Source organism: Lissotriton helveticus, chromosome 11, assembly GCF_964261635.1.
Source record: "Lissotriton helveticus chromosome 11, aLisHel1.1, whole genome shotgun sequence".
Taxonomy (NCBI): Eukaryota; Metazoa; Chordata; class Amphibia; order Caudata; family Salamandridae; genus Lissotriton; species Lissotriton helveticus.
Window position 1 is genome coordinate 831,010,973 of NC_136072.1, and position 24,321 is coordinate 831,035,293.

The 24,321-nt window shown below is 46.7% G+C and overlaps 1 protein-coding gene across 1 annotated transcript in view; it reads left to right on the plus strand.

Moving 5' to 3' along the window:
• Positions 1–24,321, plus strand: part of SNRNP200 (small nuclear ribonucleoprotein U5 subunit 200) — a 490,380-nt gene that overhangs the window by 86,284 nt on the left and 379,775 nt on the right. The window contains exons 7-12 of the mRNA XM_078667002.1: positions 7,026–7,178; positions 7,499–7,598; positions 8,407–8,543; positions 10,822–10,905; positions 19,825–19,998; positions 20,352–20,489. Of these exons, the coding sequence (XP_078523128.1) occupies positions 7,026–7,178; positions 7,499–7,598; positions 8,407–8,543; positions 10,822–10,905; positions 19,825–19,998; positions 20,352–20,489 (786 nt within the window). The remainder of the gene's footprint in view (positions 1–7,025; positions 7,179–7,498; positions 7,599–8,406; positions 8,544–10,821; positions 10,906–19,824; positions 19,999–20,351; positions 20,490–24,321) is intronic.

Sequence of the window (24,321 nt, forward strand, 5' to 3'; positions counted from 1 at the left end):
CACTCTGAAGCTCCACTCTGAAGCTCCACTCTGAAGCTCCACTCTGAAGCTCCACTCTGAAGTTCCACTCTGAAGCTCCACTCTGAAGTTCCACTCTGAAGCTCCACTCTGAAGCTCCACTCTGAAGCTCCACTCTGAAGCTCCACTCTGAAGCTCCACTCTGAAGCTCCACTCTGCACTCTGAAGCTCCACTCTGAAGCTCCACTCTGCACTCTGAATCTGCACTCTGAAGCTCCACTCTGCACTCTGAAGCTCCACTCTGCACTCTGAAGCTGCACTCTGAAGCTGCACTCTGAAGCTCCACTCTGAAGCTCCACTCTGAAGCTCCACTCTGAAGCTCCACTCTGAAGCTCCACTCTGAAGCTCCACTCTGAATCTGCACTCTGAAGCTCCACTCTGAATCTGCACTCTGAAGCTCCACTCTGAATCTGCACTCTGAAGCTCCACTCTGAATCTGCACTCTGAAGCTCCACTCTGAAGCTCCACTCTGAATCTGCACTCTGAAGCTCCACTCTGAATCTGCACTCTGCACTCTGAAGCTCCACTCTGAAGCTCCACTCTGAAGCTCCACTCTGAAGCTCCACTCTCCACTCTGAAGCTCCACTCTGAAGCTCCACTCTGAAGCTCCACTCTGAAGCTCCACTCTGAAGCTCCACTCTGAAGCTCCACTCTGAAGCTCCACTCTGAAGCTCCACTCTGAAGCTCCACTCTGAAGCTCCACTCTGAAGCTCCACTCTGAAGCTCCACTCTGAAGCTCCACTCTGAAGCTCCACTCTGCACTCTGAAGCTCCACTCTGAAGCTCCACTCTGCACTCTGAAGCTCCACTCTGAAGCTCCACTCTGAATCTGCACTCTGAAGCTCCACTCTGAATCTGCACTCTGAAGCTCCACTCTGAATCTGCACTCTGAAGCTCCACTCTGAATCTGCACTCTGAAGCTCCACTCTGCACTCTGAAGCTCCACTCTGAAGCTCCACTCTGAAGCTCCACTCTGAAGCTCCACTCTGAAGCTCCACTCTGAAGCTCCACTCTGAAGCTCCACTCTGAAGCTCCACTCTGAAGCTCCACTCTGAAGCTGCACTCTGAAGCTCCACTCTGAAGCTCCACTCTGCACTCTGAAGCTCCACTCTGAATCTGCACTCTGAAGCTCCACTCTGCACTCTGAAGCTCCACTCTGAAGCTCCACTCTGCACTCTGAAGCTCCACTCTGAAGCTCCACTCTGCACTCTGAAGCTCCACTCTGAAGCTCCACTCTGCACTCTGAAGCTCCACTCTGAAGCTCCACTCTGCACTCTGAAGCTCCACTCTGAAGCTCCACTCTGCACTCTGAAGCTCCACTCTGAAGCTCCACTCTGCACTCTGAAGCTCCACTCTGCACTCTGAAGCTCCACTCTGAAGCTCCACTCTGCACTCTGAAGCTCCACTCTGAATCTGCACTCTGAAGCTCCACTCTGCACTCTGAAGCTCCACTCTGCACTCTGCAGCTCCACTCTGCAGCTCCACTCTGAAGCTCCACTCTGAAGCTCCACTCTGAAGCTCCACTCTGAAGCTCCACTCTGAAGCTCCACTCTGAAGCTCCACTCTGAAGCTCCACTCTGAAGCTCCACTCTGAAGCTCCACTCTGAAGCTCCACTCTGAAGCTCCACTCTGAAGCTCCACTCTGCACTCTGAAGCTCCACTCTGAAGCTCCACTCTGCACTCTGAAGCTCCACTCTGCACTCTGAAGCTCCACTCTGCACTCTGAAGCTCCACTCTGAAGCTCCACTCTGCACTCTGAAGCTCCACTCTGAATCTGCACTCTGAAGCTCCACTCTGCACTCTGAAGCTCCACTCTGAATCTGCACTCTGAAGCTCCACTCTGCACTCTGAAGCTCCACTCTGAAGCTCCACTCTGCACTCTGAAGCTCCACTCTGAAGCTCCACTCTGAAGCTCCACTCTCCACTCTGAAGCTCCACTCTCCACTCTGAAGCTCCACTCTCCACTCTGAAGCTCCACTCTGAAGCTCCACTCTGAAGCTCCACTCTGAAGCTCCACTCTGAAGCTCCACTCTGAAGCTCCACTCTGAAGCTCCACTCTGAAGCTCCACTCTGAAGCTCCACTCTGAAGCTCCACTCTGCACTCTGAAGCTCCACTCTGCACTCTGAAGCTCCACTCTGAAGCTCCACTCTGCACTCTGAAGCTCCACTCTGCACTCTGAAGCTCCACTCTGAAGCTCCACTCTGCACTCTGAAGCTCCACTCTGAAGCTCCACTCTGCACTCTGAAGCTCCACTCTGAATCTGCACTCTGAAGCTCCACTCTGAATCTGCACTCTGAAGCTCCACTCTGAATCTGCACTCTGAAGCTCCACTCTGCACTCTGAAGCTCCACTCTGAAGCTCCACTCTGCACTCTGAAGCTCCACTCTGAAGCTCCACTCTGCACTCTGAAGCTCCACTCTGAAGCTCCACTCTGAATCTGCACTCTGAAGCTCCACTCTGCACTCTGAAGCTCCACTCTGAAGCTCCACTCTGAAGCTCCACTCTGAAGCTCCACTCTGAAGCTCCACTCTGAAGCTCCACTCTGCACTCTGAAGCTCCACTCTGAAGCTCCACTCTGCACTCTGAAGCTCCACTCTGAAGCTCCACTCTGCACTCTGAAGCTCCACTCTGCACTCTGAAGCTCCACTCTGAAGCTCCACTCTGAAGCTCCACTCTGAAGCTCCACTCTGAAGCTCCACTCTGAAGCTCCACTCTGCACTCTGAAGCTCCACTCTGAAGCTCCACTCTGAAGCTCCACTCTGAAGCTCCACTCTGCACTCTGAAGCTCCACTCTGAAGCTCCACTCTGAAGCTCCACTCTGAAGCTCCACTCTGAAGCTCCACTCTGAAGCTCCACTCTGAAGCTCCACTCTGAAGCTCCACTCTGAAGCTCCACTCTGCACTCTGAAGCTCCACTCTGAATCTGCACTCTGAAGCTCCACTCTGAAGATCCACTCTGAAGCTCCACTCTGAAGCTCCACTCTGAAGCTCCACTCTGAAGCTCCACTCTGAAGCTCCACTCTGAAGATCCACTCTGAAGCTCCACTCTGAAGCTCCACTCTGAAGCTCCACTCTGAAGCTCCACTCTGAAGCTCCACTCTGAAGCTCCACTCTGAAGCTCCACTCTGAAGCTCCACTCTGAAGCTCCACTCTGAAGCTCCACTCTGAAGCTCCACTCTGCACTCTGAAGCTCCACTCTGAAGCTCCACTCTGCACTCTGAAGCTCCACTCTGAAGCTCCACTCTGCACTCTGAAGCTCCACTCTGAAGCTCCACTCTGAAGCTCCACTCTGAAGCTCCACTCTGCACTCTGAAGCTCCACTCTGAAGCTCCACTCTGAAGCTCCACTCTGAAGCTCCACTCTGAAGCTCCACTCTGAAGCTCCACTCTGAAGCTCCACTCTGAAGCTCCACTCTGAATCTGCACTCTGAAGCTCCACTCTGAATCTGCACTCTGAAGCTCCACTCTGAATCTGCACTCTGAAGCTCCACTCTGAATCTGCACTCTGAAGCTCCACTCTGCACTCTGAAGCTCCACTCTGAATCTCCACTCTGAATCTCCACTCTGAAGCTCCACTCTGAAGCTCCACTCTGCACTCTGAAGCTCCACTCTGAATCTGCACTCTGAAGCTCCACTCTGCACTCTGAAGCTCCACTCTGAATCTGCACTCTGAAGCTCCACTCTGCACTCTGAAGCTCCACTCTGAAGCTCCACTCTGAAGCTCCACTCTGAAGCTCCACTCTGAATCTGCACTCTGAAGCTCCACTCTGAATCTGCACTCTGAATCTGCACTCTGAAGCTCCACTCTGAATCTGCACTCTGAAGCTCCACTCTGAATCTGCACTCTGAAGCTCCACTCTGCACTCTGAAGCTCCACTCTGAATCTCCACTCTGAAGCTCCACTCTGAAGCTCCACTCTGCACTCTGAAGCTCCACTCTGAATCTGCACTCTGAAGCTCCACTCTGCACTCTGAAGCTCCACTCTGAATCTGCACTCTGAAGCTCCACTCTGCACTCTGAAGCTCCACTCTGAATCTGCACTCTGAAGCTCCACTCTGCACTCTGAAGCTCCACTCTGCACTCTGAAGCTCCACTCTGCACTCTGAAGCTCCACTCTGAAGCTCCACTCTCCACTCTGAAGCTCCACTCTGAAGCTCCACTCTGAAGCTCCACTCTGAAGCTCCACTCTGAAGCTCCACTCTGAAGCTCCACTCTGAAGCTCCACTCTGCACTCTGAATCTGCACTCTGAAGCTCCACTCTGCACTCTGAAGCTCCACTCTGAAGCTCCACTCTGCACTCTGAAGCTCCACTCTGCACTCTGAAGCTCCACTCTGCACTCTGAAGCTCCACTCTGAAGCTCCACTCTGAAGCTCCACTCTGAAGCTCCACTCTGAAGCTCCACTCTGAAGCTCCACTCTGCACTCTGAAGCTCCACTCTGAAGCTCCACTCTGCACTCTGAAGCTCCACTCTGAAGCTCCACTCTGCACTCTGAAGCTCCACTCTGAATCTGCACTCTGAAGCTCCACTCTGAATCTGCACTCTGAAGCTCCACTCTGAAGCTCCACTCTGAAGCTCCACTCTGAAGCTCCACTCTGAAGCTCCACTCTGAAGCTCCACTCTGAAGCTCCACTCTGAAGCTCCACTCTGAAGCTCCACTCTGAAGCTCCACTCTGAAGCTCCACTCTGAAGCTCCACTCTGAAGCTCCACTCTGAAGCTCCACTCTGAATCTGCACTCTGAAGCTCCACTCTGCACTCTGAAGCTCCACTCTGCACTCTGAAGCTCCACTCTGAAGCTCCACTCTGAAGCTCCACTCTGAAGCTCCACTCTGAAGCTCCACTCTGAAGCTCCACTCTGAAGCTCCACTCTGAAGCTCCACTCTGAAGCTCCACTCTGCACTCTGAAGCTCCACTCTGAAGCTCCACTCTGCACTCTGAAGCTCCACTCTGAAGCTCCACTCTGAAGCTCCACTCTGAAGCTCCACTCTGCACTCTGAAGCTCCACTCTGAAGCTCCACTCTGCACTCTGAAGCTCCACTCTGAAGCTCCACTCTGCACTCTGAAGCTCCACTCTGAAGCTCCACTCTGCACTCTGAAGCTCCACTCTGAAGCTCCACTCTGCACTCTGAAGCTCCACTCTGCACTCTGAAGCTCCACTCTGAAGCTCCACTCTGCACTCTGAAGCTCCACTCTGAATCTGCACTCTGAAGCTCCACTCTGCACTCTGAAGCTCCACTCTGAATCTGCACTCTGAAGCTCCACTCTGCACTCTGAAGCTCCACTCTGAAGCTCCACTCTGCACTCTGAAGCTCCACTGAAGCTACACACCGCGCAGGGCAGCTCTGGATGCTGATGCGAGAGGCCAGCTGGGAGGCGCGCTGCTCGTCTTCCTGCTCGTGCTGACTCGGAGAGAAAACTTGTTTTCATTGGGAGAGCGGCCTTCAAAGACCCGGTCACTGCGCCTCTCCGAGTGTTTAGCTTGGGATAAAATGGGCGCAGTGTTGTGGTGATGACAGTAGAGCAAGGGAGGTGCCGGCAATGCCGGAACAGACTCGGGGGCGTTCCCGGCGTCGCGTGACGTCGGCAAAAGGCAAAGAATGTCAGGAACGCCCCCGTGTCTGGTCCGGCATTGACGGACAGGCCCCTCGTCCAATGGCAAGGCTCCGTTTACGGAGCCAGCCAATCAATGACGAGGGCCGACCCAAAGCCACACTACAGTTCTCAACAGGATTTCGCCTGAGCGCAGCTTTCGCTAGGCAAAACCTAAAAACCACACCAGTTGTGACATTGGGTCTGTGGAAGATGCCTCCATGTTTCATTATGAGGTCATTAATTGGGTTATAGTAGCCTCATCGACAATTTGATCTAGCGACAGAACATACTGGGGTACATAATCATCTGTGCATGTATGAGAGGTAAACAGCCTGCTATTTGTAGATGAAGGGCGCAGGGGATAACAGACATGCTTTAGAGTCTGAGCAAATATAAAAGCCACTCCATGATAGTTTTTGGTCACTGTTTTAACATGGGATGCATATTTCACTCCTGCTCTCTTGTGAGACTTTGTGGATTCCCTGTGTATGTTAGGTTCTCTTGTTAAAGAGGTCTCCTTTGACAGCAGACCAAAGCCGTGCAGTTATGTGCAGCATAGCAAACTATACCGATGTGATTATATACAATAAAGACTATGCCTGTTAAAGGGGTCAAAACCCCACTCCCTCTGCACAATCACCAGCTTTTAAATCCATGTAAAAGTCTAGCCTCTAGGGAACCCCCCTGCCACTCTGTTGTTCTACTGAATAAGACATTTCTGGCAAACCTGGAGCAGAAGCTTTTGACTGATTATAATACCTTAAACATACAAAGTATGCAGTCATTTATTATAGGAGGGTCATTGTTGTATCCTTTTTTTCCTTTTAGTCCAAGTGCAGTCCTGCTTAACTCTCTGTCCGGCAAATGTGTATGCTTCAGCAGACTGTTTTCTTGTTTGATTTACTGCTCACGGTTAATGGAGTGGGTGAGGTTTTTACAGACTGGTTGCTGATCAATTGTAACTGACACTTTTCCGGTGGTCTTTATAGTATCTGGTAAAACAAGAATACATTCCTTTTAGTTGGTGTTTGTGCAGGTTTACAGCTTGTGGATTTGCTGTTACAGCATTTGACGCTCAGAATAGAAGTAAAATGTGGAATTAGCCATGCACACAGAGTGAGTGCCAGCAGACATTTCTAGTGGAACTTGTGTGACTTCTGCACATGCTGGACTCTATTTTAAACATTTAGCCACATCACACAAGTGTCTAAAGAGGTTAAATTGGGCAGCCAACTTGTACAGGGGAACGAAATGCATGGTAGGAGAAGGTAGGCATTCACCAGCCATTCGATGTCAGTGTATGATGGGGGAGATAAAGGTGTGGTATGCTTCTATGTGATGGGAGCCTTAATTGTGCATTGTCAAACTCATGCCTAGATATAGACACTAGAATGACAGTACCTTCCTCTTTCTCCAGCTGGTCGCTTCAGGGGAATTGATGACCTCTAAAAAGAAGGACCTTCACCCACGAGACATTGATGCCTTCTGGCTTCAAAGGCAACTCAGCCGCTTCTATGATGATGCTATTGTGTCCCAGAAGAAAGCTGACGAAGTTCTTGAAATATTGAAGGTATGAATATACATTCTTTCACAAGCAAATTTGTAGCTGTGTGGGTCCTTTCTTAAAGTAGGGTCCAAGAAGCTGTTCCTCTATGGTGGCATCCCTCTCCTTATCCCGCATCGGGTCATCTGAGAGAGTCCTTTGAGGCTACCTCCAGTTGTGATTTCTTGCGAGTGAATCCCAGATATGGCCATTGAATGCAGATCCTCTGCCAGCATTTCACTGAAGTTGTGGCTTTTTCTAATGGTGCCAATTTGGCTTTTCCTACGTGCTGTACCTTTGTGTGGAAGAATACCATAACCTGCTTATGTTTTCTCTCCTCCTCGTAGACGGCAGGTGATGACCGAGATTGTGAAAATCAGCTGGTGCTTCTCCTAGGTTTCAACACCTTTGACTTCATCAAAGTATTACGTCAGCATCGCATGATGAGTAAGTATTATGTTCTTCCTCATCACCACTACATAAGCATAATCTTATTTTGCTACACGTACATCAGAGTGAGAGCCCTCCTCTGCTGAGTCTACACTTAATGAATATGATTCTCTGCATTCGCTCTAACAATTCCCATTCAGTAAATGCAGCAATGCTTCATGAGTGGCATTTTGCCAAGTTCATCACTGCTCCCTCTTTTAGGCCGTGCTGCATAATGGCTTTCTGCACTACCCCTACTTGAGAAATCTCTACTCTCTTTTGCATCTTTGAGTTACTAAGCATTACCAATCATGATAAGCCTCATTGTTTACTGGCATCACTTCACCCTTTGGGTTTGTCAATTGTTTTTTGCTGATGCTCTTCTGCATTAGCAAAAAAAATAAAAAAGAATGTATGCCAATGCCGAACAGCATTGACAAAAATCAAATGAAAAAAGCTAAGTGTAATGACATATATGCATGCATGTGTAACCATTGTGTGACAGTGCATTGCAGATAAAGAATCAGCCTGGTAGCAAATTGCAGCAGACAGGCCCTAAAATCCCCAAAACCCACTCTCTGCAGAGCATGAGGGATGGGGCTCAACAGGGAAGTGAGTGGCAGGATACAAGTCAATTCCATGCCAGGAGTAGCGGGGAACTGAAAGGTGGTGTAGAAGCAACGAAGGAGTTAAAGACTCTCTGTAGGCAAGATCTTAAAATAGCAAATCTACTGTCACTAAGGTCATGCTCTGTCAAAGCACTTTAGTGAGTGCTGCTCTCTCCCCATGTGTGTGATTTTACATTCTTTGATTATTTTCTTTGCAGTTTTGTTCTGTACGCTATTGGCCAGTGCGCAGAGTGAGGCAGAAAAGGAGAGGATTATGGGTAAAATGGAAGCAGATGCAGAGCTTTCCAAGTTCCTTTATCAGCTGCAGGAGACTGAGAAGGAAGACCTCATCAGGGTATGACACTCAGATTGCATGCTGGGAAATTCGGGAAAGGCACAAAATACTGAGTAGAATCTGGTTTAGATGCTAGTGGGTGAAAATGGTAGGTGGCTGCAGAGATATAACAGATATTGTTTTTGTTGTTTAAATAGAAGTGTATCCTCTCTACCATTTTCATGTTACGCCAGAGTTATCAGTGTACAGTAAAAATTATTAATGATAAACTTTTTCAATTTGGGGGAAAAAACAGTGATACATAGTAAAACAACAACATGTACCTTAAAATGTATCTTAAATTATATTAACCTTAATTACACTTAATTAAACAATTACACATTCTCAATCTTGTGGGCACTCCATTCATGATTTTTAACATGATTGATTACCGTAATCATGTTACTGCCTGATTTTCAGCAACCTGTGTTTCGTAAATGTAATTATTTTAGCAGAATCTGTATAGGTTTTGCCTTACAACCATAACACACACACAGATTATGTGCAGATAGAGCTAGTTTATAACCTGGTTTTCAGATACAAATGTATAAAATCCAGCACATTAGGTCAAACGCATACAATATTAGTAAAATGTTACTCCTCAAATTACATAGTCAACACGGAGCTCTAACCAGTAACTCCATTCACCCCACCCACACTTTTTCTCAAAAATCCTTTTCTTAGCTTCTACGCAATGGTTTCTACGGAGTATCTTTAAGGGCTGGTGCTTCTTAATGGATTTTCGCTCTAGTCTCATTTTAACCTGCCCATCCTGTGACGAGCATCCTCAAAACTATGCTCTTTCACTAGATTTTTCTACAAGCGCAGGTGTGATACGGAGAAACCTTGTAATTCAAAATGGGCCTCAAGACTAATGAACTTTGTCCTTTATCATTTGTCTGTATTTCATCCTGTAGGGCCGATTTTATTGTTCAGTCGCCATGTTTTTTGGTTGTTTTTAAATAAAAATACAATAATGCTGGCAGTGACGTCAAACTTTAAGCAAATAATTACCCTCGGTCAACTGTGTTCAAGTTTAAATATCTTCTTTAGTTCAGTCCACTGAATTCTCTAGGTTTGTGTTTATCCTCATTATAGAGTACCAAACAACACCTCAGCATGGACCACACCTTGCTGTTAAATATCTTTAGGACAATGAAGTATAAGATATTGCCCCCAAATTTTGAGTAAAACAGTCATTCTCCAATTTGCAGTGAACCATTTCTCATTTAAAAGCCACATTTTTGATGACTATGATCCATTGGCTGACTCTTTAATTCCCAAGTAATCATATGCTCAAACATTTTCAAATGAGGTGGCTTTGATGTTTCAGACATAAGAACGAGCCATTTTAACAAAAAGCATGATTGTTGTTCTGTTGAAATACATTTTCAAATTACTGGAACTACTATAGTTGGAATTCAAGTTCTGCGAAGGGTTTGTGAGTATTCAGAAATGAAATGGCGCACAACAGGTAGTGGTTCAGTCAAGAGAAATGGTAGTTGTGGTTGGTGCAACTGGGTCAGAGAAAACCCTAAACTCTGAAAACAAGGGTGGAGGAATTCCTGCCTTGTAGTTAATTGTAAGCAAGGTCCGATGCACACAACTGCGTGCATCGGACCTTGCTTACTATAGTTGGAATGTAGATCCTGAAGCCGCTGCAGACCAATCTGTTTTTCTATGAACAGAAGGCCATCAATATAAGCTTGAGCAATATATGCGAGGCCTCCTGATTTAGGGGGGAAACAATTCATATTCTTTACCAGGGAAAATATGTCAGCAATGTAAGTGCAAGTTATTAGAGTTTACCTCACAATTTAAATATTTTGAGAAATCTCAAGAACAATTAGACTAAGTAACATAAACCTTGATATCAATGAATGTTTTTGAAATGCCAGGTTTAATATAGTTCAGCTAAATTCGGCCATGTCATGTACCACAGGTATTGTGGGTTGTTTCATGTGAAAATATGGTAACTGCATCATATACTGTAATTCATTCTCTCTTCATTGCCTTTATACTAATCAGCTTATCTTTCTTAGAGTTGCACATCGTATGTGAGTATTAAGTCTAAAGATGTTTGTTAAGCAATTAGACAGATCAAAGCCACTGTACATAAGGTCTTAATATCTTATTTTAGGCTAGCAGAAAATTATGTAACTAGCCAATGCATTGCAGAAGATTTCCAAGTCACACAATTAAATGATAGTTCATTATGGATGTTGCTGAGTAAGGTAGCTGCCTGTTCATAGGCCTCTACTTTTCTTTTCTGGTAATAACCTTTGCTCATGGTTGGCAGGAGGAGCGTTCTCGTAGAGAGCGCGTTCGTCAGTCCCGGGTGGACAATGACTTGGAGGCCATGGATCTGGAGACAGCAGGAGAGGTATGAAACCAGATTTTTATGTATTAAAAAAACAATGACAATCCCTGGTTTGATATTAATCTGAACAGTTTTAAAGCCGAGTTGGGTATTACGTATAATTAACGATACATCTGTTTTATATTGTTTGAGGGTACATGTGTCTTTCGTACTGCTGTTAGCTATTGAAAGTTGTGGCATTACAGATGTTGTACCGGTATGGTTACATTTAGAGGGGTCCATCACCACCCCCTTTTGTACCGCTTTTGGCCGCCATAAGTGTGGCAGGGTATGCTCAAACGTGAGTCCCTTGCTCACTTTGCCACTGGATTCAAGCAAGCCGGGCTGAAGACGGCTGGAATGCCAGAAACCTGTCCTCGGTAGCTTGTTTCCAGTCCAGGGAAGACATGGCTTGGCAGTTCGGGCTGGACTGTTCCCATGAGGCACAGGGTCAGACTGATTTGCGTATAGCCATGTCTGAACTGGGGTGGCAGAGTGGGCTAAAGAACGGTGATGGATTAAACCCAGATCTTTTGACTGGGTGTGAGTGTTTGATTGATTCAGATGCTCCGTCCATCACCACCCCCTTTTGTACTACATTTAGAGAAAAGCATGACAGACTCCCCAGCAACCATTCCTCCCTTAAGCACAAGCTTGGGGAATGCTCGCTGACTAGTTCCCTTCTGAGACATGACATGACAACGTTTTTGCAACTACACTGTCCTTGATTTCTTTTTTGGGCTCCAATAACTGTAATAAAGGTAGACATTGTACCATGTAGTATGAAAGTCAAATACAAGCATACACAGAAGTAAGCTGTTAAAATGTGAAAGACAACTAATTAAACAAAAGGGTCCATAAGAGACACTCATAGGAGTTGCTATCATATGATTGCCATCATATGATTGCCATGCTATGTGTCTTAGATCCCATCATCGATTAGAATGCATGTTCACTCTTTGGGTAACCCAAAATATGTCTTTGTGAAACCCTTCTATGACATAGTATTTCATTGGCAGTTATGATGTATCCTTTGCCGTTGCTTGTGTGTACCCTTATTGCGAGGAAAGGCCCTATTCCAGGATCTCCCCCACTTTTTTCTTATAACTTTGGTTAGATTTAGTGCCCGTTTACTGATTCTGGACACTGAGATCCTGATGCCTAGTGCCCCCAGTGTTTGTGCTCTGACCCTTAAAGTATATGTGCAACTGTCTAATACCTGATTGGCATATTTAATTTACCAATATGTCCCTAGTATATGGTACTCTGTGTACTCAAAGCTTGAAAGTTAAATCTCACAAGTGGACTGCAGCACTGATTGTGCCATCCTTACAGTGACAGAGTGACCCTAGACCTGCCACTACAGCCTGTCATGGCAGTTTTAAAACTGTGAATTGAGCGTGGCCAAATAAACCTTTAGCTATTCCCAACCCTGCCTTTTTAATACTTATAAGTCACCCCTAAGCTAGGCCCTAAATGCCATAGAGGAGGGTGAATGGTATTTAAAAGGTAGTACATGTGTATTTAACTTTTGCATGTTCTGACAGTAAAAAATCTGCAAGGTTGTTTTTACTGTGGCATGGCTAGCTCTCCAGTAAACAAGCATTTTCAATGCAATAGGTCTCACATTAGGAAAGTTTGAGCTATTGGTATTGTAAATGACACATTTTGTATTTTTGCTGGTTTTGAAAATAGCAAAATTAATAGCTTTGTCATTTACAATGCCAATAGTTTTAACTTTTGCAAATGTGACACCTATAGCATTTGTAATGCAATATGTCTTGTATTTACGTGACTTAGATGTATTGATATTACAAATAACAATGGCTTTTATTCTTTTTTAATAATTAAATAAGTTATTGTAATTTATAATGGCAATAGCTTAAACTTTTGTAAATAACTTTTGTGAAGATTATGTTCAGTGCATTTTATTGGGACGAAAATCCAAGAACAGAAGTGAAATATTAACATCTTTTTTTGACATTTGTAATAAAGCTTGAAACATTGAGAGAACATATTTGAACCAGTTTTTGTTGAATGGTTGCACAGATTGATGCTGTGGTGGTGCTGGGTGATGTTGTGGTGGCGAAGAGTAATGCTGTGGCGTTCAGTGATGCTGTGGTAGCGCATAGTGATGTTGTGGTGGTGCTGAGTGATGCTGTGGTGGTGCTGAGTGATGCTGTGGTGGTGCTGAGTGATGCTGTGGTGGTGCTGAGTGATGCTGTGGTGGTGCTGAGTGATGCTGTGGTGGTGCGATAGAGTGAGTGCGATAGATAGAGTGAGTGCGATAGGTAGAGTGAGTGCGATAGGTAGAGTGAGTGCGATAGGTAGAGTGAGTGCGATAGGTAGAGTGAGTGCGATAGAGTGAGTGCGATAGATAGATAGTGAGTGCGATAGATAGATAGTGAGTGCGATAGATAGTGAGTGCGATAGATAGTGAGTGCGATAGATAGTGAGTGCGATAGATAGTGAGTGCGATAGATAGTGAGTGCGACAGATAGTGAGTGCGATAGATAGTGAGTGCGACAGATAGTGAGTGCGACAGATAGTGAGTGCGACAGATAGTGAGTGCGACAGATAGTGAGTGCGACAGATAGTGAGTGCGACAGATAGTGAGTGCGACAGATAGTGAGTGCGACAGATAGTGAGTGCGACAGATAGTGAGTGCGACAGATAGTGAGTGCGACAGATAGTGAGTGCGACAGATAGTGAGTGCGACAGATAGTGAGTGCGACAGATAGTGAGTGCGACAGATAGTGAGTGCGACAGATAGTGAGTGCGACAGATAGTGAGTGCGACAGATAGTGAGTGCGACAGATAGTGAGTGCGACAGATAGTGAGTGCGACAGATAGTGAGTGCGACAGATAGTGAGTGCGACAGATAGTGAGTGCGACAGATAGTGAGTGCGACAGATAGTGAGTGCGACAGATAGTGAGTGCGACAGATAGTGAGTGCGACAGATAGTGAGTGCGACAGATAGTGAGTGCGACAGATAGTGAGTGCGACAGATAGTGAGTGCGACAGATAGTGAGTGCGACAGATAGTGAGTGCGACAGATAGTGAGTGCGACAGATAGTGAGTGCGACAGATAGTGAGTGCGACAGATAGTGAGTGCGACAGATAGTGAGTGCGACAGATAGTGAGTGCGAAAGATAGTGAGTGCGACAGATAGATGGAGTGAGTGCGAAAGATAGATGGAGTGAGTGCGAAAGATAGCTGGAGGGAGTGCGATAGCTGGAGGGAGTGCGATAGCTGGAGGGAGTGCGATAGCTGGAGGGAGTGCGATAGCTGGAGGGAGTGCGATAGCTGGAGGGAGTGCGATAGCTGGAGGGAGTGCGATAGCTGGAGGGAGTGCGATAGCTGGAGGGAGTGCGATAGATAGAGTGTGGGCGATAGATAGAGTGTGGGCGATAGATAGAGTGTGGGCGATAGATAGAGTGTGGGCGATAGATAGAGTGTGGGCGATAGATAGAGTGTGGGCGATAGATAGAGTGTGGGCGATAGATAGAGTGTGGGCGATAGAGTGTGTGCGATAGAGTGTGTGCGATAGATAGATAGAGTGTGTGCGATAGAGTGTGTGCGATAGATAGATAGAGTGTGTGCGATAGAGTGTGTGCGATAGATAGAGTGTGGGCGATAGATAGATAGAGTGTGTGCGATAGAGTGTGTGCGATAGATAGATAGAGTGTGTGCGATAGAGTGTGGGCGATAGATAGATAGAGTGTGTGCGATAGAGTGTGGGCGATAGATAGAGTGTGGGCGATAGATAGAGTGTGTGCGATAGAGTGTGTGCGATAGATAGATAGAGTGTGTGCGATAGAGTGTGTGCGATAGATAGATAGAGTGTGTGCGATAGAGTGTGTGCGATAGAGTGTGTGCGATAGAGTGTGTGCGATAGAGTGTGTGCGATAGAGTGTGTGCGATAGAGTGTGTGCGATAGAGTGTGTGCGATAGAGTGTGTGCGATAGAGTGTGTGCGATAGAGTGTGTGCGATAGAGTGTGTGCGATAGAGTGTGTGCGATAGAGTGTGTGCGATAGAGTGTGTGCGATAGAGTGTGTGCGATAGAGTGTGTGCGATAGAGTGTGTGCGTGCGATAGAGAGAGAGGGGGGTAGGTTTTTAGGTCTCGCGTTATCTCAGCTAGACCTAAAAACGACTGAGGAGGAATCTGAGCCACTGAAGATAAATCACGGAGAACTGTCCTAGCTCAAAGCAAGAACATGCACGCTGAGGCTCAACAAAAACCATCATCCTGTGGAGACTACACAACTAATATGGGTCATCCGGTGACGGGAGGACGCAAGTCCCTGAATGATTTAAAAAGCACAGACCAGCTGAGAAACAGAACAGTAAATTGGCGCATGAAGGCTTTTGTTAAGATTAAAGCAGGAATGAGGGAATAAATGTGGTTCGCTGGCATGTGGATGACGTCATATCAGAAAACTTACTGTGTTTGGCCACTGGGTGAGCTAGCCTTACTGATGCACGAAATGACATCCCGTGGGACTGTGTGGGTGCCAGCTTCGGTGCTCTCACAGGCAGGCAGCACTGCCGCCAAGTTTTCAGTTTGCTGATGTGCGACACCTGCAGGTTTTTGCGTGCATATATGTGACATTTCTATGCATCGTGTGTGACCCTTTGAGTGACACTCTTGCAGGCTGAACAAAGCACCGATGTGAGAAAGTACCCTCTCTTTGTACCATAGCGGTCTAGAAATGGAATTACAACAAATAGAACATCCACAATATGTTAAGGCAACATTAATAACCCTTTACCCTGAGAGCCAGGTGGTCTTTGCTAACAAGTGAAGACTAGCTGGGTGTTCCAGTTAGACAAGATACTGCCAGCCCACAACTTCTAAAACCCCCTCACACAGTGGTACACACTGATGGAGACTGGCTTTGTGTTGTATGATGGAGAATTGTAAAGTGATGTTCCCATTCTCAGAAAGAACTAATATTGAGAAATGGTTCATTTATTTAAGTAGTTCTATCTGGCGAACACTACCAGCTGCAAATAAATGAAAAATACCTCTGCCGTCAAACGTCTTTTCTCGGCATAGCTGATGCCTTTGAAGGACTGCCTTGATGACGTGGGACACCTCACCTGCACTGCACAGAAGTGTAGCTCCAACACCGACGGCCTGGTAGACTGTGCAGCGCCATATGGGAGGGCTTGGTGGGCGCTGTGTGCGGAATAACTACAGACGGCCCCGTGGTGTGAGCTACCTTGAGCCAGAACTGGGTTTTAAGCAACCAGAATAGCAAACAGCCGTTTTTGAGACTCAGAGGTTTACTTTTTAATGTTGCATAACGTGGTGATGTCAAAAAAACACAGGCAAGCTGATGAGGTCACCCTTACAGTACAAGGTGAGTCCCTATGTGAAGTAAAGGGCGCACAGCCTGATTTAGAATATATTGGAATTACTCCTCTGTCAGCAATCGAAATGCTATGTGGGCACATTTACTAATAGTTTCGTGGGCAGACTGTAATAGAACAGTAAATTATTCCGTTTTAAAACATTGAAAACATACAAGTTTTAACCCGTTGGCTGCTTCCACTTTTTTGCAACAGTGCGGCCGTTTTAAAAAACGGGCACTGTCGCGTGGGCCATTGGCTGACGGCAGCACCAGCGAGGTAGTGCTGCCGTCGGCCAATGGCCGACGGCAGCAGCCAACGGGTTATTGTAGTCCTAGTTTGAGAACATTCTGCTTAAAGTAGTTTACTGCCACATTTAATTAATGCGGAGCGCAGACCGAGGGTGACTGGGGCGGGCTACCAGTAGTGCTGTGTTCACCGCAAGGAAGGCAGATTATTAAAGGACATACGACCCGGAAGTGGATCGCATGTTTCAGCAGTATATTGTGCCTTCCTAGAGGGATGAAAGGGAGAGTGTCCTGGGGCAAGTAATAAACGATGGAGGGCTAATTAAACACACAAAGACCCAGGGGTTGAGCAACAAAAGGAAGAGAGACTAAACTGCCTCTTAACAGCGGCTAACGAAAGAGTATGTATGAATATGTGACTCACATGACCCTTTCATGAACAATACTTTCATTCTGGTCTACTCTGGAGGAAAGCAGTGAGCCTCGAACCATCGACTTTCCTGCCAGCGGACGCCCTTCAGAACGGAGGCACCTTGCGGCGTTAAAGCGGCTCAGCGAGTCACTGCGTAATGGTTGACTCCGTGTCACGGAGATGGAAAGGGGCACGCAGTGACGCTGTCAGCTGTTAACGACGCGCGGGGGATTAGTGGCTAACAGTTGAGAGAGAAAAACACCACAGTAAGCGAAACAGAAAGCGTGTTTGTTTTCAGAAGAATACTTAATACCGAGTCGTTTCAGTACTAATTGGGCCAGCCAACACTGGTTTAAAATCGTCTTTTTCTTTTACATAGTAATGAGCAGACGTTGGTTGCTGCTTGTTGAACAACAGACACTGCGACAATAAGAGCTGGCTGGGAACAAATAATGTAGCAAGTCTCTCAGTTGCCAAAAGGCTGCTTAAACAAACTCTTGGCATTGCGCGGAGGGGGGCGGGGGAGCGGCTTCCTTTGAAGTCTGATGGGGGGTAGGCGGAGGAGCGGCTTCCTTTGAAGTCTGATGCCGAGGCATGGTGTGGGATGTGGCTGGCAATGTGCACGCACCTGGCTCACATGAACTGTATCGAATCCGCAGTTTGGGGAGACTTTTCGGAAGCCTTACTGTAAATCTCGCCCAATATCCCTACGGGATGGCCTAGGCTCGACCTAAAAAGTGCTGAGTTACATTATAACATGTTATAAAGTGCAACTTCAGTTTTGCAATAGCTAAAACCATGGCTCAAGCACCTAAATTAATAATAATTGAAAATACAAACTGTTGGTAAAGTTATATTTTAAATTCCTATTTTGAAAATTGCATTTTTATAAAGTTGGCATTTTCCTGCCTTAATCCTCTGCAGCTCTTTCAGCGATAATCCCCTACTGTTATCTGGCACCCTGCTGGGAGGTGTCAGTTGATCTCAGGAAAGGGAAAAAATGGCCTTGGCTGGGAGGAGGTGTGACCTCCTTCTGGCAGGTGGCCTGGGGTGGGGAGCTATGCACACCAACTGGGCATGCTTTAACAGTGCGTCCCTGTCACAGGCTGATGTAACTCATACCTTGGTCAGCCCCTGCCATTGTCTAACCAGAGTGACACCTGTGAACTGTTTATTTTTAGGGGAGTTCCTAATTTCTATAGACACACACCCCCAGAGTGTGCCCAGAGACCTGACCAAGGGAAGAAATATTGTGACATCTTGAATTTGGGATGAGAGATGCAGTGTGGGATTGTTTAGTGCCAAACCCCCCAAGAAGTGATATAAGAGTGGGCAGGATTACCAGTGGAAATTTTACTTGCATTAGTTAGGGAGCCTCTCCCACCCACAGGCAAATGCCAGGCATACATGTGGCACTCCTGGCTACCTTCTTCTGAACACTGCAGGACCTGTGGAAAACCAAAGGAGGACTGCATCTGCCAAATCAAAGGACTGGAACTCAGGAAAAGGACTGAGCCTGCTGTTTTACCTTTGGAGAGAAACCCCAAGGTCTGAACATGCGTGTACCTGAACCCAGGACAGAAGAGTGAACTCCAAGGGCTAGTTAACTAGCATCCTGTTAAGCTCCAGGAACACAAAGGCTACAAGAAGTTTGCTTCAAAGAATAGCCCATCTGACCAGTTCTGACTGGATTTGCCGTTAACCTTGCTAGTGGCCTCTGGGAGATTGAGTCCTAACTCAACCAAATGGTGCCCAAAAGGTCCTCGACTCTGGACTGGTGCTAGTATACTTTCTCTCCCTCAAGATTGTGAACATTGGCTCTTAAAAAAGTTTTCGGAACTTTTTCGTAAAAGAACCAGATGATACCTCGGTCCCGCTGCTGAACCACTCCCGCTGCCTTCACATCGTTTGTCCGACTCAACTTGCTTGTTTGCCCTGCTGAAAGCAGCTCTACTCCCAGAAACTTTGTAAATCCCAACGTGGAGGATTTCACCATAACCAACGCTGAGCAATTGGTGCATTGTGATTTTTTGGCTCTAGAAAACTCCAAAATCAAATCTCTGGTTTTCCTGCTGTTGTTTTCTGTTTGCTCAGTAAATTGTATGCTATTTCAAAAAACTGAGGGGGATTTTTATATGTTGTGTTGTTGACTTTGTAACTGTTTTGGTACTTTTGATTGTATTGCACTTATTTCTATTGGGTTAAGCCTGGCTGCTCTTTGCCACAGCTACCTAGGAATGAGCTGAGGTTTAAATTAATGTAACCTAAATGGACCTAATACAGAATAGTGACATTCTTACTTGGTGAGACCTCACAACTACCCCAATAAATAATTCACTTTCTCACAATTTAATTCCTGGCAGGCCCACACATCTGATTGATAAAATGACAGCCATTAATTTGGGTAAAAATAAATATCTGTTAAGACCACCAAGATGCTGCTATAGGCGCCAGTGAACACTTTACATGCAAACATTGCAACAAAGGTATTCGTATGACTGTTTTTTTGGAAGTTTGACAGGGAGGTAGCTGGAGAGGCCTCCTGCATTTAACTATCCTCCTGTCCATCATGCAAGAGTCTCCGCTAAATTCCTTTTGCTATCCCGATCACTCTTAATACATTTTTGCTATCTTGTATGTAATATATTCCCTTTATTGCGTATTCTCAGATAGTCTCCTTTAGTATTTCACCTGGTTTACAACATTTATGTGATCTAAGCTAAATATTTCTTTTTCGGTTCTTGTGCCCAAGTTATTGTGTTAAAATTAACTTGGCCGTTTTCTTGTTTTTAAAATATTGTTGTGTGTAAAATGTTCAGGTTAATGTGTCTAACCACGATTACTAGAACATAGTGGATTTGCTCCCCTTGTCCTGTTTTTAGGTTTTCATCTTTATTATTTCCCCCTTGAATCCCTTCAATCCAGGTACTAGCACCACGTCAGGTTCTTGACCTAGAAGATCTGGTGTTTGCTCAGGGCAGTCACTTCATGGCCAACAAGAGATGCCAACTGCCAGACGGCTCCTTTCGCCGACAGCGCAAAGGCTATGAGGAAGTACATGTTCCTGCCCTCAAACCAAAACCCTTTGCTGCTGATGAGGTATGTCATTTCAAGACTGTGTGCACATCATAACACTGAGCAAAAGGAGCATCTTAACATGAAGCAATATCTTTTGGTGCGATTGCCCCTTGTGTGGGCTCTAATTCCACTACTTTACAGCTGTCGACTGATGTGAACATTTTCCTGCCTGTGAGAGGCTGCAGTGATTGTGGGATACGTTATCTAGTCCCTGTTGGAGTTGAAAGCGCTTTGTTAAATTCTTTTGGATTTAATAAACTCCTAGAAGCCTGTTCTCACCTTAGACACAATCACTTAGGATCTGTTTCTTCCAAGGTCAAGAGAGCCTGCTACTGACATTTTTACCTTCTCCTGTTCCCTTTTCCTCTCCTCAGCAAATGGTGCCAGTTGAGAAACTTCCAAAGTATGCCCAGGCTGGCTTTGAAGGCTTCAGAACGCTCAACCGGATCCAGAGTAAGCTTTTTAGGGCAGCCATGGACACCGATGAGAATCTGCTGCTTTGTGCCCCAACGGTAAGACACTCTTCTCAACCAATGCAGCTCTTGCATAAATCGAAATTATTGACCCCTTCTTTCCTTGAAGCACTAGCATTTCCTCCAGCCTAACCAAACTGTCAGTCATCTGAAATTCACTCCCCCCCACAAAATAGCACCATGTTAATTCATGGGCAAATGGTTCAGTTGTAGAATCTGCACCCCTCTAATTCTCCAGCACCAGTTTCAAACATAACTCCATGTATGAGGCATATGAGCTGCAGATTGCACACTTTGCATAGATCGCCACCTAGTATTGGGCCCGGATGTTTGCAGTTTGTTGTTGTCCTGAAAAGTTCTTTGGAAGTCACGAGATAGGTGACTCTTCCTTTGGACCACATTGCGCATGGGCATCGGCTCCATCCCCAGATTGTTTTTTTTCCGCCATGGGGCTCGGATGTGTTTCCTGCGTTCCGGTTAGGAACCGAATTTCCTTCGGCGCGCAATCCTCACCCAGTTCAACGGTATTGTTTCAATCGCGCTCCACATCGAGGCGATTCTTCACCTTCGAAGTCTTCGATTCCAGTCGTCGACGAAGGCCTTCGGGCCTACCTAGGCCTTACTTCTGGCCTATGGGAAGGACGCCATTCAAGAAGTGTCCTCAATGTGGGTCGAAGTTTCCCCACACCGACCTACATGAGGTGTACAACCTTTGCCTCTCACCGGAGCACGGGGCCAAAGACTGTTCCGCTTGTGCCTTCTTCCGCTCCAAGAAGACGATCCGGGACCGACAAGCTCGAAGAACAATGGCCCGCTCGTCAGCTTCGATCCCCGATGACATCTTCGAAGAGGGCGTCGCCATGCCAGAACACCAGCACACCGAAGAGAGTACCAGCTCCTCAGACGCCGAAGACTCCGACGTCGAGGAAGTCACTCCAGCTCAACGGGTCGTAAGTAAGATAGTCGACCCCAACCCTTCCTCGACACCCTCTAAAAAGGCTTCGGGCACACCCTCACCTCCGGGCCCGGGTGAACACCGAGAGACTGCTTCCCACGACCCGCCTTCGGGCCCGGCAAAGAAGCCCATTAAGCCTTCAGGCAGCTCAGGCTCGAGCCAGCTTATCCACGGTGCCGATCCTACACCGACAACGGAGAAAAAGCCATCTTCGTCAACCACGCCGACTGTTGCTCTGACACCGAAGCACACATGGCACCGAAGACTGGCAGCGGCTCATCGATGCCGAAACCGCATTCAGAGCCAACTAAAAAAACGCCTAAAGCTCCAGATTCACACGTTTCGGAACCGAAAAAACACCCGAAACCGAAGAAACAGGTTCCGGTAAAGGACACTTCAAAAGGGCACACTTCTAAACCGAAAACAGCTACCGACCCGGTGCCGAAAAAACCTATGGAGCCGAAAACCTCGACACCGAAGGATCTGCCCTGTTCAGAGGAACTTTTCACACCTGATCCTAACCAAAAAAACTCTTGTCAAGGATCCGAAGACTTGTCAATTGACTCTCAGTTCCGAAAAGAGACCACTTGATGTGCCAGCACCTCCTCCTCCTCTAAAGAAGAGAGACATTGCAACCTCTCCATTAAGGGTGCCTTCTCCTCCACCTCCCCATACTGTTCCCCCTCCTACACCTACTCCACCTCACCATTCACCTACACCATCCCCTGATCCGCAAAATGATGTAGACACAGACTCTGATGACACAGATGGAGGTGCACATGACCCAACAGGGACCAATAGTCCCCCTCAGTCACCTAATCCATGGGATTATTACAACACCCCTGATGTGCCTTATGTCCCACAAGGCGACATATTCCCTTCTAGACCATCCCCGCCAGAGGACACTATAGGTTTTAATCTACTAGTCCAAAGAGCTGCCCAATATCATGGGGTGGACTTACACACAGATGTGGTGGAGGAAGATTTCCTACTAGACACTTTTGATAACACACAAAGGTCTACTGCCATTTTACCAATGCTTAAGGGTGTAATCAAACGTGCAACAGAGGTTTTTAAAGACCCCTTCAGGGCTAGGGTCCTCAGTCCTCGAATTGAGAAACAATATAAAGCGGCCCCTACAGATCCAGTCTATATTAAAGGCTCAGCACCATTAGACTCTTTAGTGTTGTCTAATGCACGTAAACGTGCTAATTCTCAGATATCAGGTGAGGGACACCCCCAGACAAGGAATCCAAGCTACTTGACGCCTCAGGCAAAAGGACAGCGTCTCAAGCAGCTAATATCTGGCGCATCGCCAACACCCAAGCGTTGCTGGCCAGATCTGACAGAGCTCATTATGATGAACTAGAGTCCATAATGCAGCATCTACCTGACGAATACAAAAATAGGGCCAATGAACTGATACAGGAAGGTAAAAATATTACGAACACTTCCATTCGCTGTGCCCTAGATGCGGCAGATACCGCCTCAAGAGCAATTAATGCCAGCACCCTCCTACGTAGACATGCTTGGCTACGTATCCCAGGTTTTAAACCTGAGGTACAAAACTCCATCCTTAATCAGCCATTTGATGAGACATTTATTCGGCCCAAATGTTGACGTGTCTTTAGAAAAGATGAAAAAAGACACCGATACAGCAAAATCTATGGGAGTCTTGCAACAGCAAGCTCCCAGACGTTCTTTTCGTCGCACATCATACTGAGGCAACACTAGAGGCTACTCCTCCGAAAGTCTCTCCACCTCTTACAAAACCCCTAGCCAATCCACATTCACTAAGGGCTACCAAAGAGGGGGTTACAGGGGTAACAACAACAAAGGCAGAGGCAAAACCAACAACTCGCGCTCTGCCTCTACCCCTACCCAATGACTTTCCTCCCCTTCCTCCCCAACATTCCACTCCTGTGGGGGGAAGACTGCAACAATTCCTTCCTGCCTGGACCAACATCACATCAGACAGGTCGGTGCGACAAATTATTCAATCAGGTTACTGTCTAGAACTAACATCTAGCCCCCCAAACATACCACCCAAACAGCGTCCAATGCCACAAGAACATCTAGCACTGTTAAAGCAAGAAGTAGAATCCCTGATACAAAAAAGTGCAATAGAACCAGTTCCTCTGCACCAACAAAACAAAGGGGTTTACTCTCTATATTTTCTGATTCCAAAAAAGGAATGCTCTCTAATGCCTATTCTAGACCTCAGACCGCTAAACCTATACATACAGTCAGACCATTTTCACATGGTCACACTGCAACAAGTTCTTCCGCTTCTGTCGCAAAACGACTTCCTTGCTACTTTAGATCTCAAGAACGCATACTTCCACATTCCCATTCACAAGGCTCACAGGAAGTATCTCAGATTTGTAATAGACGGAGAGCGCTATCAATTCAAAGTACTCCCATTCGGAGTCACAACAGCACCAAGAGTATTCACCAAGTGCTTAGCAGTGGTGGCAGCGCATTTACGAAGACGACACATCCATGTCTTCCCGTACCTCGACGACTGGCTCATAAAAGCCAGCTCATACAACCAATGCGTGGAACACACTCATGCCACAATACAACTGCTTCACGACTTGGGGTTCACAATAAACCACGACAAGTCCCATCTACAACCATCCAAACTACAGCAGTACCTCGGTGCCACAATAAACACCTCAAAAGCGCTTGCCTATCCTACTCCTGCAAGGATAGCCAGCATACAAACTCTTCTAACAAGGTTTCAGCTACAACACTCCCTTCCAGCAAGAGTGTTCATGCAACTCATAGGGATGATGGCCTCTTTCATTTTCATAGTGCCCCATGCAAGACTTCAAATGCGCCCACTACAAGAATGCTTATCACGTCAGTGGAACCAGGCTCAAGGTCAATTGACAAACCTAGTGTTGGTAGACG